This window comes from Dromiciops gliroides, chromosome 2 (assembly GCF_019393635.1).
Source record: "Dromiciops gliroides isolate mDroGli1 chromosome 2, mDroGli1.pri, whole genome shotgun sequence".
NCBI classification, from domain to species: Eukaryota; Metazoa; Chordata; class Mammalia; order Microbiotheria; family Microbiotheriidae; genus Dromiciops; species Dromiciops gliroides.
Window position 1 is genome coordinate 287,355,678 of NC_057862.1, and position 16,606 is coordinate 287,372,283.

The 16,606-nt window shown below is 43.7% G+C and overlaps 1 protein-coding gene across 2 annotated transcripts in view; it reads right to left on the bottom strand.

Moving 5' to 3' along the window:
• The window catches only part of CEP170B (centrosomal protein 170B), a 110,073-nt gene that overhangs the window by 59,950 nt on the left and 33,517 nt on the right, over positions 1-16,606 (bottom strand). For both annotated transcript variants that reach the window (XM_043981574.1, XM_043981572.1), the window contains exons 3-4: positions 9,366-9,455; positions 8,314-8,392 (exon numbers count right to left, since the gene is read on the bottom strand). In XM_043981574.1, the coding sequence (XP_043837509.1) occupies positions 8,314-8,392; positions 9,366-9,455 (169 nt within the window). The remainder of the gene's footprint in view (positions 1-8,313; positions 8,393-9,365; positions 9,456-16,606) is intronic.

A 16,606-nucleotide genomic window follows, 5' to 3' on the forward strand; every position in this document is an offset into this window, starting at 1 on the left:
ACAAGTTATGGCATATGAATGTAATGGAATACTATTGTGCTGTAAGAAACAATGAGCAGCAGGATTTCAGAAAAACCTGGAAGGACTTACATGAACTGATGCTGACTGAGAAGAACAGAACCAGGAAAACATTGTATACAGTAACAGCAACATTGTGTGATGATCAACTGTGATAGACTTGACTCTTCTCAGCAGGGCAATGATCTAAGACAATTGCAAAGGACTCATGATGGAAAATGTTCTCCACATCCAGAAAAAAGAACTGTGGATTCTGAATGTAGATTGAACCATACTGCTTCTACTTTTTGGTTGTTGATTCTTCTTTTTTGAGGTTTTTCCCTTGTGTTCTGATTCTTCTTTCACAATATGACTAATGCAGAAATATGTTTAATGTGATTGTACATATATAACCTATATCAGATTGCTTTCCATCTTGGGGAGAGGGGAAGGAAGGGAAGAAGGGAGAAAAATTTTGAAATAAAAATCTTATGAAAACAAATATTGAAAACTATCTTTAAGTGGAACTGAAAAATAATAAGAAACTTTTATAATAAAAATAAACTCCCCAAATCTGGAGAGAATTGAACCAAATGGACCTTATGAGTCATCATATTGCCCCTAACCTTAAAACAATTGAATTATTGTTTTATTCTCCAATAATAAACATTTTTATTTAAAGTTTTGAATTCCAAATTTTATCCCTCCTTTCCTCCCTCCCCTCACTCTTCCCTGAGGCAGTAAGCAATCACATACAGGCTATACATGTGCAATTGATTTAATTATTGTTACAGAATGTTATGTTAACTATGACTTTGGGTAAATCACTTGTTTTCCCTGACTCAATGGGCTCTAAGGTCCCTTCTGACCTCAAATCTACAATTCCATGAGGTTTCATCATTGGCCATCTCAAAGACCCTAGAAGCAGAAATACTGAATAGTCTCATCTCTTCAGCCTCTGATAGACCACAAGCCTGAGGCAGAAGTAGGAGTGATGGGAGGAGACTTCACCCTTCCGCCCTTCCCATAGAATCACAGACTCTCAGATTTGGAAGAAACCTTACAAACCCATTAGTTTGCAGCCTTTCCGAAAAAAATGAAACCTTTATAAACCTCCTTCTTGTCTTCCAGACATCACAGGCAAAGAAAATACCAAGACACAAAGCTCTCTCAAGAAGCTTGTGTCCTATAAGGGGAGACAACACATACCAAATAAATACAGAGGTGGGGATTTTTGAGAGGGTCAACTGGAGAATCAGAAGAGGCTTCACATAGGAAGGGGTACCCAAAGGTGAACTCTGAAGGAAACAAAGAGGAGGGAGAATATTGAAGGCCTGGGGAACCGCCCATCAAAATCTTCAGCAAGTGGTGACCTATCCTCCAGGTGAAAAGTTCCAGGGGCAGAGGGGCCTGACATCCGGAGGCCACCCATTCTACTTGTGGACAGTTATAATCATTATGAAGTTCTCCCTTACACCAAACTCAAAGAGTCTCCTCTGCAGTTTCTACTCCCTTCATTATTCCAGGTTTTGCTTCCTGGGGCCAAGCAGAACAAAACTAATTCCTCTTTCTCCATCACACCCCTTCAAATTGTGGAAGGTGTGCGGCAGCTAGGTAGTGCAGTGGATAGAGCACCGGCCCTGGAGTCAGGAGTACCTGAGTTCAAATCCGGCCTCAGACACTTAATACTTACTAGCTGTGTGACCCTGGGCAAGTCACTTAACCCCCAGTGCCTCACTAAAAAAAAAAAATTGTGGAAGGTGCCAAATACCCCTGGTTTTTCGACTGATATTTATATTGCACATTCTCTAGTCTCCTCACTGCTCAGGCCAGTGTCCTTTAGACAGAATAAAACTTGGTAAGGTCCTTCCTAAAACATGGTACATGGAACTGGACATCCTGGGATAAAGGGGAGTATTTAATGCCACTTTTTTCATGCTATCTATTATGCCTTTCTTATAGAGTCAAGGAAAGAATTAGATTTCTTGGATGTAACGTCATATTGTTGACTCATTTGCTTTCCATTAAAAGATCTTCTCAGGAGCGCTGACCCTGGAGTCAGGAGGACCTGAGTTCAAATCTGGCCTCAGACACTTGACACTTGCTAGCTGTGTGACCCTGGGCAAGTCACTTAATCCCAAATGCCTCGCCAAAAAAAAAAATCTTCTCAGCTACAAACTTGCCTAATCACCCCTCTCTCCACCTGTACTTGGAAAATGGATTGAACTCAAATGAAAGACTTTATATTTATCCCTATTACATTTCATCTTCCTCCACCAAGTCTTCCTCTGATGCCTCACCATAGCATAAAGGTAACACCAAGTTCAGCAGAGCATATGCTCTGTCAGGTTCTCCCAGGCTTAAAAGCCTTTGACTACAGTCCTGGCCAAAAAGTGACTTTTTTATCCAAGAACCAGACTTGCTAAGTATGAAGAAGCTCCTCACAAAGAAGTTAGACTCTGACTGATGCATTATTTGGCAATGGTAATTCATGACACGAAGAAAAATTAAAAAGTATAATAGCTAACATTTATTATGTGCCAGGCACCTAAATGTTTTATAATTTATTATCTTATTTCATCTTCACAACCTTGGGAGGTAGGTGCTATTATTATCCCCATTTCACAGATGAAGAAATTGAGGCAAAACAGGTCAAGTGACTTGCCCAGGCCCTCAGTTCTACGTGGCCCTCTTCTGCAGAGGTAGAGTAACAGAAAAAGGAAGACAGAAGGTGCTAAGAACCACAGTTTTTAGACTGCCTATGAAAATAACAACTGTTGGCCCAATAAATGTGAGATCTTTATCCAACGTCCAACAAACTGACAGACGATCAGAGAACTCAAATTACCTCAACATCAATAGTCTCAAAACAAAACAAAGCAAAACCAATGTCAGAAGGAAGTTTCAGCTACAAGGAACGATGACTAAGAGGTTTTCTTTGAAAAGGAAAACAAAGGAATTGACCAAGTGGATTCCACTGTCTGCCCAAAGTCATCTTGTCTTGAGCCGAGCTTGTGAGGAACATAAGCAAAAAAGACCGCCACTGAAGACAACTGAAGCTGATGTGCCAACGTCTGCTGTAGAGGAGGATGAGGTACAGAAATTCTTTAAACAACTTGACCCAATCCTCCAGATCGAGTCTGCAAACATTTTGATATTCAGTGATTTGTGTGGCAGAAGGCACAAGGGAGAAATGTGAACAGTATGTTGGAAAATATGGTTCAGATTTGAGAAAGGAGAGAGGTCAAAAGTTTATAGATGATCTAGAAAAGGGCCAGAAGGTGCTGAATATAGTAAACAGCAAAGATTATCCCCCCCACTCCCAGAATAAAAAGAAACTAATCATATGCTGTTGTTCTTCAGTCATTTCAGTCCTGTCCAACTCTTCATGACTCCATTTGGGGTGTTCTTGGCAAAGATAGTGGAGTGGTTTGCCCTTTCCTTCTCCAGCTCATTTTATAGATGAGGAAACTGAGGCAAACAGTGTTAAGTGACTTGCCCAAGGTCACACAGCTAGTAAGCGTCTGAGGCCTGATTTGATTTCAAAAAGAGGTGTCTTCCTGACTCCAGAGCTGGCCCTCTATCCATTGCATCACCTAGCTGCCCTGATTACATGTTAGAAGGTAGAAAACAACTGGTTTCTGAGAAACAGCACACTGTAATGGATAGATTGCTGGATTTAGAGTCAGTATGACCCAGGTTCAGATCCTTACTAGTTGTATGACCACAAACAAGTCACTTAACCTCTCTGGGCCTCAGTCTCCTCATCTGAAAAATGATCTCTAAGGTCCCTTCCAACTCTAAACCTTTGATCTTAAGCTATGGTTTGTTCATATAATAATCTTTTTTTTCTTTTTTTTTCCCCTTTGGCTGGGCAATGAGCGTTAAGTGACTTGCCCAGGGTCACACAGCTAGTAAATGTCAAATGTCTCAGGCTGGATTTGAACTCAAGTCCTCCTGAATCCAGGGCCAGTGCTCTATCCACTGTACCACCTAGCTGCCCTGCTATGATTGGTTCATAAGGATGATTCCAACATACCATCCTCTATGGGAGTCATGTCAGATCACTGATTAGTTAAACCAAAAGTCAAAATGAACATCAAATTAGAAGAAAGGATAAAAGCATGGAGACGCTGAATACAAATGTGACAATTTCAACCTGACCAATTCAAAACAAGCCACTGATGCTGGAAAAAAAATGCTAAATGAAAAAAATAAAAAATTAAAGGTGTCACCTTTAATCATTACTTTTCTGCAATGTTTTAAATAATGCAAAGCAATCTCTAGAATAAGTAGGCCCACAGAGCCCAGACACCACTTCATCTCCTTGCTCAGCAGAGCAATGTGACAGTTAAGGGCACCACCAGTTTAAAATGAAAACTCATTTGCAAAATAACACAACAGGACAGGGGAAAGTTATGACCACTATCACCTCCTAAAACAAAAGAGAAGTGGAAGCTTGGTTTGAAGCACAACTGAGCTGCATCATCCTGAGAGCATGATTAGCTGAAATCAGCAGGAGAGCAGAAAGACAGAAAGGGAAACGATTTGCCAATGTTTCTAATTATTATCTATTTTCATCGTGAATGACAGAGGAAATACCACAGTTAGAACCTGAAATTTCAGTCCCTTGATATGCTATCTTAGGAACAAGAAATGGCATTTAAGGACAAAGTCTAGAACAATGACCAGACCAGAGCAAGGACAGTCCTAGAGAATGGGTGTTCATGCTAACACAATTCTGAAAGCATGGAAGAAGCATTTTATAAGACTGGCCAGGGAGGGAAAGATACCAAAAGACTGGGGGGTAGGGAATCATGCATGGTATTATTAGCCCAAAAATGTGATTGAGAGGACATCAATAACTACCAATCCATCTGCTTTTCTCATCTTGATCAAAGCTTTATGAGAATGATCTACACATTTTCTGAGGGTATTCAAGATAAAAAACATGAGAATGAAATAGGAAGACTTTTAGAAAATGATATGTACTGGAGATCATGTGTTTATTGACTAAAAGGTACAAAGAATACAAGATCCCATTGTGTTTATTAGTAGCTAATTATCAAAAAGCATATAGCTAGGTAGTGTGGAACACAGCATTACAAATTCTCCTCCAGGGGCAGCTAGATAGCACAGTGGATAGAGCACTGGCCCTGGATTCAGGAGGACCTGAGTTCAAATCCGGCCTCAGACACTTAACAATTACTAGCTGTGTGACCCTAGGCAAGTCACTTAACCCCAACTGCCACACACACACACACACACACACACACACACACAGAAAAGAAAAAAAAGAAAGAATTTTTTAAAAATTCTCCTCCAACAACATATTTCTTATGCATATTTAAGGTCAGAGTATGTCAGGGGAAAAAGCACTGGTTCTGGAGTCACAAGACCTGAGTTCAAATCTCACCTCTGGCAATTACTACCTGTGTTACCCTGGGCAAGTAACAACCTCCCTGGGCTTCAGTTTCTTCCTATGTAAAATGAGGGGGTTTTGACTAGATGGCCTCATTGGTCCCTACCCCTTCTATGATCAAACAAGATTTCTTGATAAATACCACCACAAAGGTATCTCTGTTCTCTGACCCCAGACTGCATTTGGAAAATGAAGTAGTGTTTGAGAAGTGATCTCAAAGTGCTTTATGGCACAAATGCCTAACTTTTAACTCAAATGGTTTTCTCGGTATGCTACATGGCTACCTCAGTCTTTGAACAAAGCTATGAGGGCCCCAGAGGGGAATGGAGAGACACATGGTGGACTAAAGTAGGAATCTGCATATTCCTAATGATAACCTACATATAAGTAATATAAAAGGTATAGCTAAGGAAACGTATGATTGGTGGTCTCAAAAAGACTTCCAAGTTCAAATCTGACCTTAGACACTTGACACTTACTAGTTGTGTGACCTTGGGCAAGTCACTTAATCCTCATTGCCCTGCAAAAAAAAAAGAAAAGACTACCAAGGAACGTAGCAGGGCCTTGTTTTCAGGGTTCATAGCCTGTGAGTAGGGATGTGGTAGGTGGAGATGTGAATCAAAGGATGGCTCATGTATCATATGATGTTCGGTAGCCAAGAAGCTAAAAGGATAAAATAACAGGCTAAATCTAATAAAGTTAAATGTTTTCTTCAGTGGATCTGGGGTGCTCATTGATTTAGTCTCCCCATAAGATCATTATCTCAGATCATGAGAACAAGGGGGAACCAGTGAACAGCCCAAGTCCCACAGAGATAAGAATACGATGTAAGCAGACCTAAAGGAAGTTCTCTTCTGCAGAATACAGGGAGGGAGGGGCAGCTAGGTGGTGCAGTGGGTAGAGCACCAGCCCTGGAGTCAGGAGGACCTGAGTTCAAATTCGACCTCAGACACTTAACAATTACTAGCTGTGTGACCTTAGGCAAGTCACTTAACCCCAATTGCCTCAACAACAAAAAAAATACATGGAGGAGAACAACTCCTATGGGGAAGGGCCCTGCCATTCCTGCCCACTATAAATGCCAACTGCCAAACAACTGCCACCTTTAGGGCTGGCAAGCCAGCCTAGCTATGGCAGCAAGACACCCTGAGAGTGAGACGAGAGAAGTCACATCACCACCAGCCCTTCAATCTCCTCCTTGTCTGGAACTCTGGTGAAAGTCCCCTGAGTCCAAAGGCCCTGAGAAATGCAATGTCCCCCAGGCTACTGACCCTGATGTCAGCCACAGCTATCCATTGTGGTGGTTGTTGTTCAGTCCTGCCCAACTCTTAGTGACTCCACAGACCACAGAACACCAGATCTTTCTATCCTCTACTATCTCTCAAGTCCGTCCAAGCTCATGTTTGTTGCTTCCATGACACTATCTACCCATCTCATCCTCTGCCGTCCCCTTCTCCTTTTGCCTTCAATCTTTCCCACAGCTATCACAGAGGAGAGCAGTGCTTATGAAGAAGGGGCCCATCTCCCCCACCACCAACCATCACCAAATGCTGACCAGCTGCCAATGATGGACAAGTAAGTGTGAAGGCACCGGAAGCCATCCCCCCTCCAATCCCCCCAAATCCTCCCCACTCCCACCATCCTTGCTTCTAGCTTGACTTTTTCTTTGTGTATCCCCATGGCTTAGCACGGCGTTTTGAACATCATAAGTTCTTAGTGAGTGCTTTTCATTCATTCATTCAATATCTATGAGACAACCCTGACAAGATTTATAATGGATCAGGATTCATTCTCAACATCTGCTGAGATCAATGAGGACTCTAGATCTGATGGAGGAAACATTTCACTTTATCAGATTTGACCCATTATTTTAATCCCTTTAGGTTCTTTTTGGCTCCTGAATATCACCCAATACATGAGCTACCCTCCTCTATTTCACATCTCCATCCCTCGACTCCCCCCTCCAGGCCCTGGTCTGCTCCTCCCCTGTTACCCTCCAAGATGATGAGCTTTCTGAAGACAAGGTTCAGTCTCCCCATCTACCTCCCCAACATCATGAGCTGAATTGTGTTCCTTCCTTCCTCTGTCTCTCCCAGAGTAACTGCCAAACATAAGGCTGAGCAAGAATCAGAAAACACTTGTTAAATGTATTCACCAACTATTTACATAAATAAAGGGGTATTTTAATAGCGTCAAGAGAGGGAGGAGTGGATAGAGCACTGGCCCTGGATTCAGGAGGACCTGAGTTCAAATCCAGCCTCAGACACTTAACACTTACTGGCTGTATGACCCTGGGCAAGTCACTTAACCCCAATTGCCAGAAGCAGAAGCAGAAGCAGAAGCAGAAGAAGAAGAAGAAGCAGAAGAAGAAGAAGAAGCAGAAGAAGAAGAAGAAGAAGAAGAAGAAAGAGGGAAGGATGGAAAATTTTCTTGCTGTCATCCTAATACAACCAAAAGGAAAAATAAATAAATAACAACTTCATACAGTGGTGACCCTCCTAGCCCTCCACTTGTCAACCACAGTTTCTAGCCCCAGGGATGTACATACTAAGCTACCTATACCATCCTCACCTGGTGCCCCATGGGACCAATGGTCAATGAAAGATATTTATTCAGAAATAGTTCTTCTCTCTCTAGGAGACTGAATGCCCTGCACACAGACAAACACATAATCTTGGTCTCATTATCACTTCCCTATGAGCTATGAAACACACCATCCAGCTGCCACATGAGCAAATGTCACCTGACGGACTTCACAGTGCGACGTGTTGGGTCTGCCTCTGAAGGACCAAAAAAAGTCTGGCTCCAAGAGAAATGAGAGACAGGAAGAAACAAAAGTGGGTAGGGGAAAGTAGGAAAACCCTAGGAAGACCCAGACAACCAAAAAAGGATATCGTAGCCAAAGCGGATTACATCGTTGAGTTTCAGAGTGACATATTTCTGGTCAGGGATGCGCACGTCATTCACAAACGTCTGTGTAGAGAAAGGAAAAATGGGGTTAGACTGGAGCAGAGGCCTTGTTGCTAACACTCTATTACCCAAAGGATTATCATGGGTAGAGAGATGTCCAACTGTAGGTAGGTGATGCCTCCCGGGACCCTGCTGAACTCTCTCCATCCTCCCTTTCCCCATTCCTAATCTCCTGGAATAAACACGTGTTAAAGCTGGTTGGCAGAGCCCAGGGCTAGGTACATGGCAAGCATGATAAATCATCTGAATAATGACTGGCATTCTCCAGAACCTTGAAATTTACAAAGTGCTTTCTTCACCCTAGCTCTGGGAGACAGCACAGCATATGAGGCCCCACTGAAGAGATGAGAAAACAGGCTCAAAGATAGAAAGTCACTTGTCCAAGGATACACAGGTTTTAGATGTCTCAGTCAGGATTCGAAACCAGGTCTCTCCTGACTCCAAGTTCAGTAATGCTCTTTCCACTACACCATAAGAGACTGGCCCCAGGATTCACTTGGGAAATTCCATATAAAGAACATGAGCCGGTTCCCAAAACTTTATACAGTAACACTCCACTCTCCAGAAACCTTGGGACATGAGCCACAGTGAAAATTTCCCAGGGTTCTGAAGGCTTATCTTTCTGATCAACAAGACTTTTTAAATTGTTTTAAATTACTCAGAATGAAAAACTTTCAAAAATACATCAAATGGATAGAGCACTGGCCCTGGAGTCAGGAGGACCTGAGTTCAAAGCCAGCCTCAGACACTTAACACTTACTAGCTGTGTGACCTTGGGCAAGTCATTTAACCCCAATTGCCTCACCAAAAAAAAAAAAAAAAAGAATTAAAGTCACCTGAAGAAAGAATTATTTGGGAAAAATATCCCTTCCTTCTCCCCCGCACTTATCCCCCTCAGCAGCTAGGCCAACAAGGGACTGGGAGGCACCACAGACTTCAGTCCTCAGGGAAAGTGCGACTCCAGAGGTCAACTCACCCCATTTAAGCTGCCAAGGTCCTTTACCCAGTGCTCATCTTTGTCCTGGTTATAGTTGATTACTGCATGTTGTTTGTCCACGCTTCGAGACTAAGGGGGGGGGGAGAGAGAGAGAGAGAGAGAGAGAGAGTGTGTGTTAGACCCATTTATTCCCCCATTCATTCCCCCAGGCAGACCCTTCCCCTCTTACCTTCCAACCTTCCTGCAGGGACTCAGTAGCCTACCTTTCTGCTCTGAAAATTGCTCTTCCCAGAACATTACACCAAAAACCCTGCAGCAACCCTCCTCCATTATCTCTAAAAGGGGTGGAGGTGAACCTAAAATATTACTAAGGGCAGGATTTCCTTAATTTATAGAGGAGGAAATTGAGGTCCAGACAGGACAAATGATTTACTTAACATCACAAAGAAATCTGGTAGAAGGAACAAAACTAGAACCCATGTCTTCTACCTCCAAACCAAGGCTCTTTCCACAGATATTTAAATGTTGTGTTCTGACCTGACTCCTCCCCCCGCCCCCAACACTCCTGCCACTTCACTGGCATAGTGAAGCTCCTGAAAAGAAACTCTATATCCATGCAGCCGGTGATGAAGTGGAAAGTGTTATGAGCCTCAGGCACCTACTAGCTGTGGAACCCTCAGTTTCCTCGTCTGTAAAATGGGAATAATGGCTAGCACCTGCCTCATAGGGTTGTTGCAAGAATCCAAATGGAGCTAATATTTGGAAAGCACTGTGCAAATCTCAAAGCACACTATAAAGGCTGGCTCCTATAATCAATACAGACCATCAACTTCCCTGAGATACAGGACCTTGGAGATTTGCTGGGGACAATGAAAGGAGAGCTGACTTCCCCAGAGTCACATAGCTAGTATGTATCACAGATTGGACTTCAACTCAGGCCATTCTGGTTGCTTGACTGGTTCTCTGTCCACTCCACCACAGACATCCGTGTGGCTGCATAACTGGGATCGAACCAATATTTGCTTCAAAGCTCCCAAGGCTGTATCCCACCACCTGGTTAACCTCAGAGGGTTTCCCATAAGCCTAAGACTCAAGAGGAAGGCGGGTGGGGTTTGCTCTAGAAATTCCTCCAGAAGATAAGATGCCACTCCTGCCAAGGGGGGCTTTTGTAATCTCCAGCATAAAGTTGTTCTGCTGCTCATTGCTCCCAACCTGGCCATGCCCAAACCTACCTGTTTCCTAGCCTTGTCCCCTTACCCTAAATCAGACTCAGTCCAAGATACTCCCCCAGGCAGATTACACAGAAGGAGCCCAAACCCAGGCCTAGTAAGGATCCTCCAGGTTTGAGCTAAGGGAAAGAATTACAGGGCCAGCTCCATTATCGACCTTGACAGTATCCTCCATGCTGGTGAGCCGGCCACAGCCATGGTCATGCAGGTAGCCCCACCATCCTTCCCCAACTCCAGGCCCCTCCATTCGGGTGTCAGCCTAGGGGACCTATTCTTCCCTCCGGGAAGCACTGCTTCAACCTGTTCTTCACAAAACAGGGCCCCTAGACCTTTCCTCCCTTTGAATCCTACCCCTATAATGGACATCATATAATCCCATCACCCAATCTGTTCTGCTCTCAAGGCCTTGCCCCCATCAGCACTCGGACCTTGGGTCCCCTCGCACCTTGGCTGAGTGAGTCTGCTATAGACTGCTATTTATAATCTAATCTCAACCACATCTTCGCTGCCACCTGGCAGTCTTTCTTCATTCTTCCTTAACTGATGCTTTATCACACTCCTCATAGTGGTGGCTGTTCCAAATTTCTTCCCTCACCTCATTTTTTTTTTTTAGTGAGGCAATTGGGGTTAAGTGACTTGCCCAGGGTCACACAGCTAGTAAGTGTTAAGTGTCTGAGGCCGGATTTGAACTCAGGTCCTCCTGACTCCAGGGCCAGTGCTCTATCCACTGCGCCATCTAGCTGCCCCCCTCACCTCATATTTTACTGAGAAAGTGGAGGCTAGGTGGCTTGGTAGGCAGTGTTGGACTTGGGGTCAGGATGACAAGTTTGACTCCTGCTTCAGATACCTAATAGCCATGTGATCCTAGGCAAGTATAACTGCCAGCCTCAGTTTCCTCTTCTATAAAATGGGGATAATAATAAAACAATGCCTCCCAGGGTTATTGTGAGAATTAAATTACCTGTGTGTGTATACCTGTACATACATGTGTATATATATAAAGCACTTTGCAAACCTTAAAGCACTTTGTAAATGTTAGCTATTTGGAAGAGAAGGATGTCCTTCCTCTTTTTATATCTTAATTTTATACCTCAGAACCCCCTTATTTTTATCTTAATTTTATACTTCAGAACATTATTCCTCAGTCTCTCCACATTTGCTCTAGTACCACAGAAAGAAGGTGACCTTTACCTTGCTAACCCAACTCATATTCTTGTATTCTTGATTCCGTTCCCTCCAATTTCCCAAAAGAAAATAAGAAAGAAAATGACTGTTAGAGCTCTCCTCTTCTATTAGCTCTTATAAACATGACCTGGTCACCACCATCCTCAAAAATTTTTACTTGAAAGAAATTGTTTTTTTACTTGACTCTTTCAACTTCATCCCCTCAAGCTACCCTTGTATTTCTTCTCTTGTCCACAGCCTAACTCCTAGAAAAAAGCCATCTACATCTACTGCTTACATTTCTTCACATCCTCTGCCTTTCTCAATCCCTTGCAATTTTTTATCTCAACTTCACCTCTTGACTGAATCCACTCTATCCAAGGTCAATGATGACTCTCGATTGCTAGATCCAATGGCTCTTTCTTCATCCTTATCCTTTTGTACCTCTCTGAAGTTTCTGACATTATTGACCTCTTCCTGGATATTCTCTCTTCCCTTGGCTTGGATGATATTTTTTCCTGGCCCTCTCCCTATCCGATTGCTCGCTCTCATTCGGCTTTGTTGAATCACCGTCCATCTCCCACCCTACTGTTAAATGTCCCCCAACAGGGGCAGCTAGGTGGCGCAGTGGATAGAGCACATGCCCTGGATTCAGGAGAACCTGAATTCAAATCTGGCCTCAGACATTTAACATTTATTAGCTATGTGACCCTGGACAAGTCATTTAACCTCAATTGCCTCACCAAAAAAAAAAAAATGTCCCCCAACATTCTGTCCTCGGCTCCTTTTTCATCTCCTCAGTTCCAATGGGTTTAATTATCATGCAGCTGACTTAAAAAAATCTCTAGCCCCAACCTCTATCTCCCATCACCAATTGCCTGGTGGATGTCTCCAATCACACAAATGTCTATAGGAACATCGCACTCTACAATAGAATTCATTTCCTTCATATGATCTAGAAACTGCCCAAGTTCCACTGAGAAACCAGGTCTCTAGAAAGGAGAGGGTGATTCTCTGACTGTCTCTTGTTTCCTTCCCCCTCAACTACCCCTTCTTCAAATTTCCCTCTTTCTCTTTTGGGAACAACCAGCTTTGATCCAATTTCCCAATATAAGGTTTACAACCTTGAATTCTTCTGTGCCATTCTTCCTTTTCCTTCACCCCCACTCCCCAATATCCAATCAATGGCCAAGTTTTGTCTAATCTACCCCCTGCAGGTGGCAATGGGACCATGGGAAAAACATTGACTATGACAGAGGATCCAAATTCAATTCTGGGTTCTGCCATGTATCTCCTATGTGACCTTTGATAAGTCAGTTACTCTCTCTGGGACTCAGTAAAATGAGGGGGGAGGGCTAGGTGGCCTCTAAGGTCTCTTCTGGTTCTAAATTTGTGCTTTCATGATCATACTTCTCCCCTTCACTCCACTTACATGGCCTAGTTGAGGCCCTAGTCCAAGTTCTCATCCCATAATTTCTGATTGGACTCTCAGTTTCCAGTCTATTTCTTTTCCAATCTAGCCTCCAAAGACTTACCAAAATATCTTCCTAAAGTACAACTCTGAGGATAACAGTGACTGTTCAACCTTTCCTAACTCCTTACGTGGGCAGGGGAAGGGGGAGAGGGGGAGAAGAGGGAAGGGGGAGGGGGGGAGAGAGAAGGGAATTCTGATAAACACTTTTTTTTTTTAAGTGAGGCAATTGGGGTTAAGTGACTTGCCCAGGGTCACACAGCTAGTAAGTGTCAAGTGTCTGAGGCCGGATTTGAACTCAGGTACTCCTGAATCCAGGGCCGGTGCTTTAACCACTGCGCCATCTAGCTGCCCCGATAAACACTTTTTAAAAAAAACAAATATCACTTCATTTGGTCCTCACAACCACCCTGTGGGGGTAGGTGCAGTTATTATCCCCATTTTACAGTTGAAAAAACTGAGGCAGACAGAGGAAGAGAGTGTGAGAGAGCTTTGCCCAGGGTTGCACAGTCATCTGAGTGTCTGAAGACAGATAAAATCCAAACTCCTAACTTGGCAGTTGAATCTCTTTACAATGTAGTTTCAGTCTACCTTCCCAGGTTGACTGTACATTCCTTACCTTCCAGTACACTACACCCCAACCAAACTGTGCTACCTAATATTCCAGGCATCGGCACTGCCTCCTCTTCTGAAACTCCTAGAAGCCTCAGTTTCATTTTAGGTTCCCCTAGTGAACCACCTCCTCCCAGAAGCCTTTGCTGAGTTCCCCACCCTCCCCATGGCTAACAATACTCGCTCTTCCCTCAAATCATCATATATATGTGTGTGTCTTTACAAGTACCTAGCGGTACAGATACTACGTACCCCCACGCACAAACACCTTCCTTCCATTAGGATGTGAGCTCATCAAGGACAGGGACTGGGCTTTTATTTCTTCCTTTCCTTTCTATGTATCCACAGAGCTCAGCACAGCTCATAGGAAGCCCTGAATAAATGCTAACTGACCTACTGACTTATACTCCGTCGCTGGAATATAAGTTCCTTGAGAGCAGGAATTATTTTTCTCTCTCTTTGTATCCCTGATGCCAAGTAGAATGATTCTTTTTTTTGGGGGGGAGGGGTAGGGCAATGAGGGTTAAATGACTTGCCCAGGGTCACACAGCTAGTGTCAAGTGTCTGAGACCGGATTTGAACTCAGGTCCTCCTGAATCCAGGGCTGGTGCTTTATTGACTGAGCCACCTAAATGCCCCAGAATGATCCTTTTTTTGGTGGGGGGAGAGACAAGCATTTATTAAATGCCTACTATGTGCCAGGCACTATGTGAATCACTTTACAAATTTTATCTCATTTGATCCGCACATCAAACCTGGGTAGTGGGTGCTATTATTATTTCCATTTTACAGTTGAGGAAACTGAGGCAGATAGAACAGATGACTTGTCCAGAATCATATAGTCAGTGTCTGAGACTGGATTTGAACTCAAGACCTGATTCTGGTTAGGGCATGCTTATAGTATTCTATACTTCGAGGGCAAGGAGAGGAAGAAGCAGTGGCTGGACTGTAATTTCATTAACAGAAGGAAATCCCAGTGTAAAAACTCCCACTACATACTCAGATTAGTAACTGCTCTGCTCCTTAGAGAATTAGTCAGCTGGGGTACCAAGAGGCCTCAAGTGACTTTCCCAGGGTCAAATAGCCAGCAATTTCCCTGACTTTGAGGCAGGCCCTCTATCTTTATCTACCATAATGCCTTACATCATAGCAAAACATCTTGTTTTTTGGACCAGACCTATGATCCCATCAGTACAGGGGACCCCAATATGGGTCAGCAGCTGCTCTGCATGTAATAGGTGCTTGTGACAAATTGAATTCAATCAAGATCATGCCGGCTCTCTCGGTTGCCATGTCACACTGTTGACTCATACCGGGCAAATTCACTCAAGGTCTTTATTATATAAACTGTCTTCTCCAACTAGGGCTTGGGTTTCCTCACCCAGGAAACAGGTAGAGCTAAACAACAACTATCCTCTTAAGGGCAGGGCTGTTTGAATTTTAAAAGGCACGGCTGGCTTGTTGGTGTTAGCCAGTCTCTTCTAATTCTGTTTGTTTTGACTGGTCATCAAAGCAAAAGGCCAGTAAGAGGAAGGAGCCCAGAAGCTTGCTAACAAACTCCAGAGAAAGGATCTCCGGGGACCTGGCACAGATAAAAACTGAAACAATTTCATTTCAAAGGATCACAGATTTGCTGCCTCAGAGTCCTCCTGATCTGACCCTCACATTTTCACATCAGGAAACTGAGACACAGAGAGGTTAAAGATTTGCCTAAGGGGGCAGCTAGGTGGCACAGTGAATAGAGCACCGGCCCTGGATTCAGGAGGACCTGAGTTCAAATCTGGCCTCAGATCCTTGACACTAGCTGTGTGACCCTGGGCAAGTCATTTAACCCCAATTGCCTCAACAAAATAAATCTTAGCGATCATCATTATTATGGTTGGATCCTGTATCCCTGAGGACACTAGCAATAGTGAGAAGGGAACTGTTCAGAGACTCCTAGAACATGAGGGCTCAGGAGACCCCTGTAGACCACCAAGCCCAACTTTCCTCCCTCTTCCTCCCACCCACTTCTTTTTTTTTGGGGGGGAGACAGGACAATGAGGGTTAAGTGACTTGCCCAGGGTCACACAGCTAGTAAGTGTCAAGGGTCTGAGGCCGGGTTTGAGCTCAGGTCCTCCTGAATCCATGGCCAGTGCTTTATCCACTGTGCCACCGAGCTGCCCCCTCCCACCCACTTTTAAGAGGTTAATTAAGGCCTGGAATGGGGAAGGGCCTTGCTAAACAACATAAAGGGAATCAGTAACAGAGGCAGGACTAGAACTCGGGTCTCCTGACCTCTAGGTCCGAACTCTGTTCTGCTCACACCTCTGAGGTTTTTGGTATTCCAAAAAACAACTTCTATCTTACAGCAACCCTTGAAAATCTACCTGTACTATTTGAAATTTCTGAGTCTTCAACCATGGTATGATTAGTGAGCTCACATGACCCATCCTCGATAAGCAAGGCTGCTTATCACACCACAGAATAAAGAGCCACATTGTAAAGGTCCAGCAAACATCCGTGCCATGGGCACAATTTAGTAAAAGAATCTGCATGAACATCTTGTTACTGATGTAACGACTGACCCTTTTGTATTCAACAGCTGGTGAGCAAGCCCAGAATTTCATGAACACAGGCAGCAGCAAGATGTGAAGAGTATGGAATTTGTTATAGTCAGAGCTAGGCCCGAATTCTGGCTCTTTCATTTCCATATTATATACCTTCGGGGGCAGCTGGGTAGCATAGTGGATAAAGCACTGGCCTCGGATTCAGGAGAACCTAAGTTCAAATCCATCCTCAGACACTTGACACTTACTAGCTGT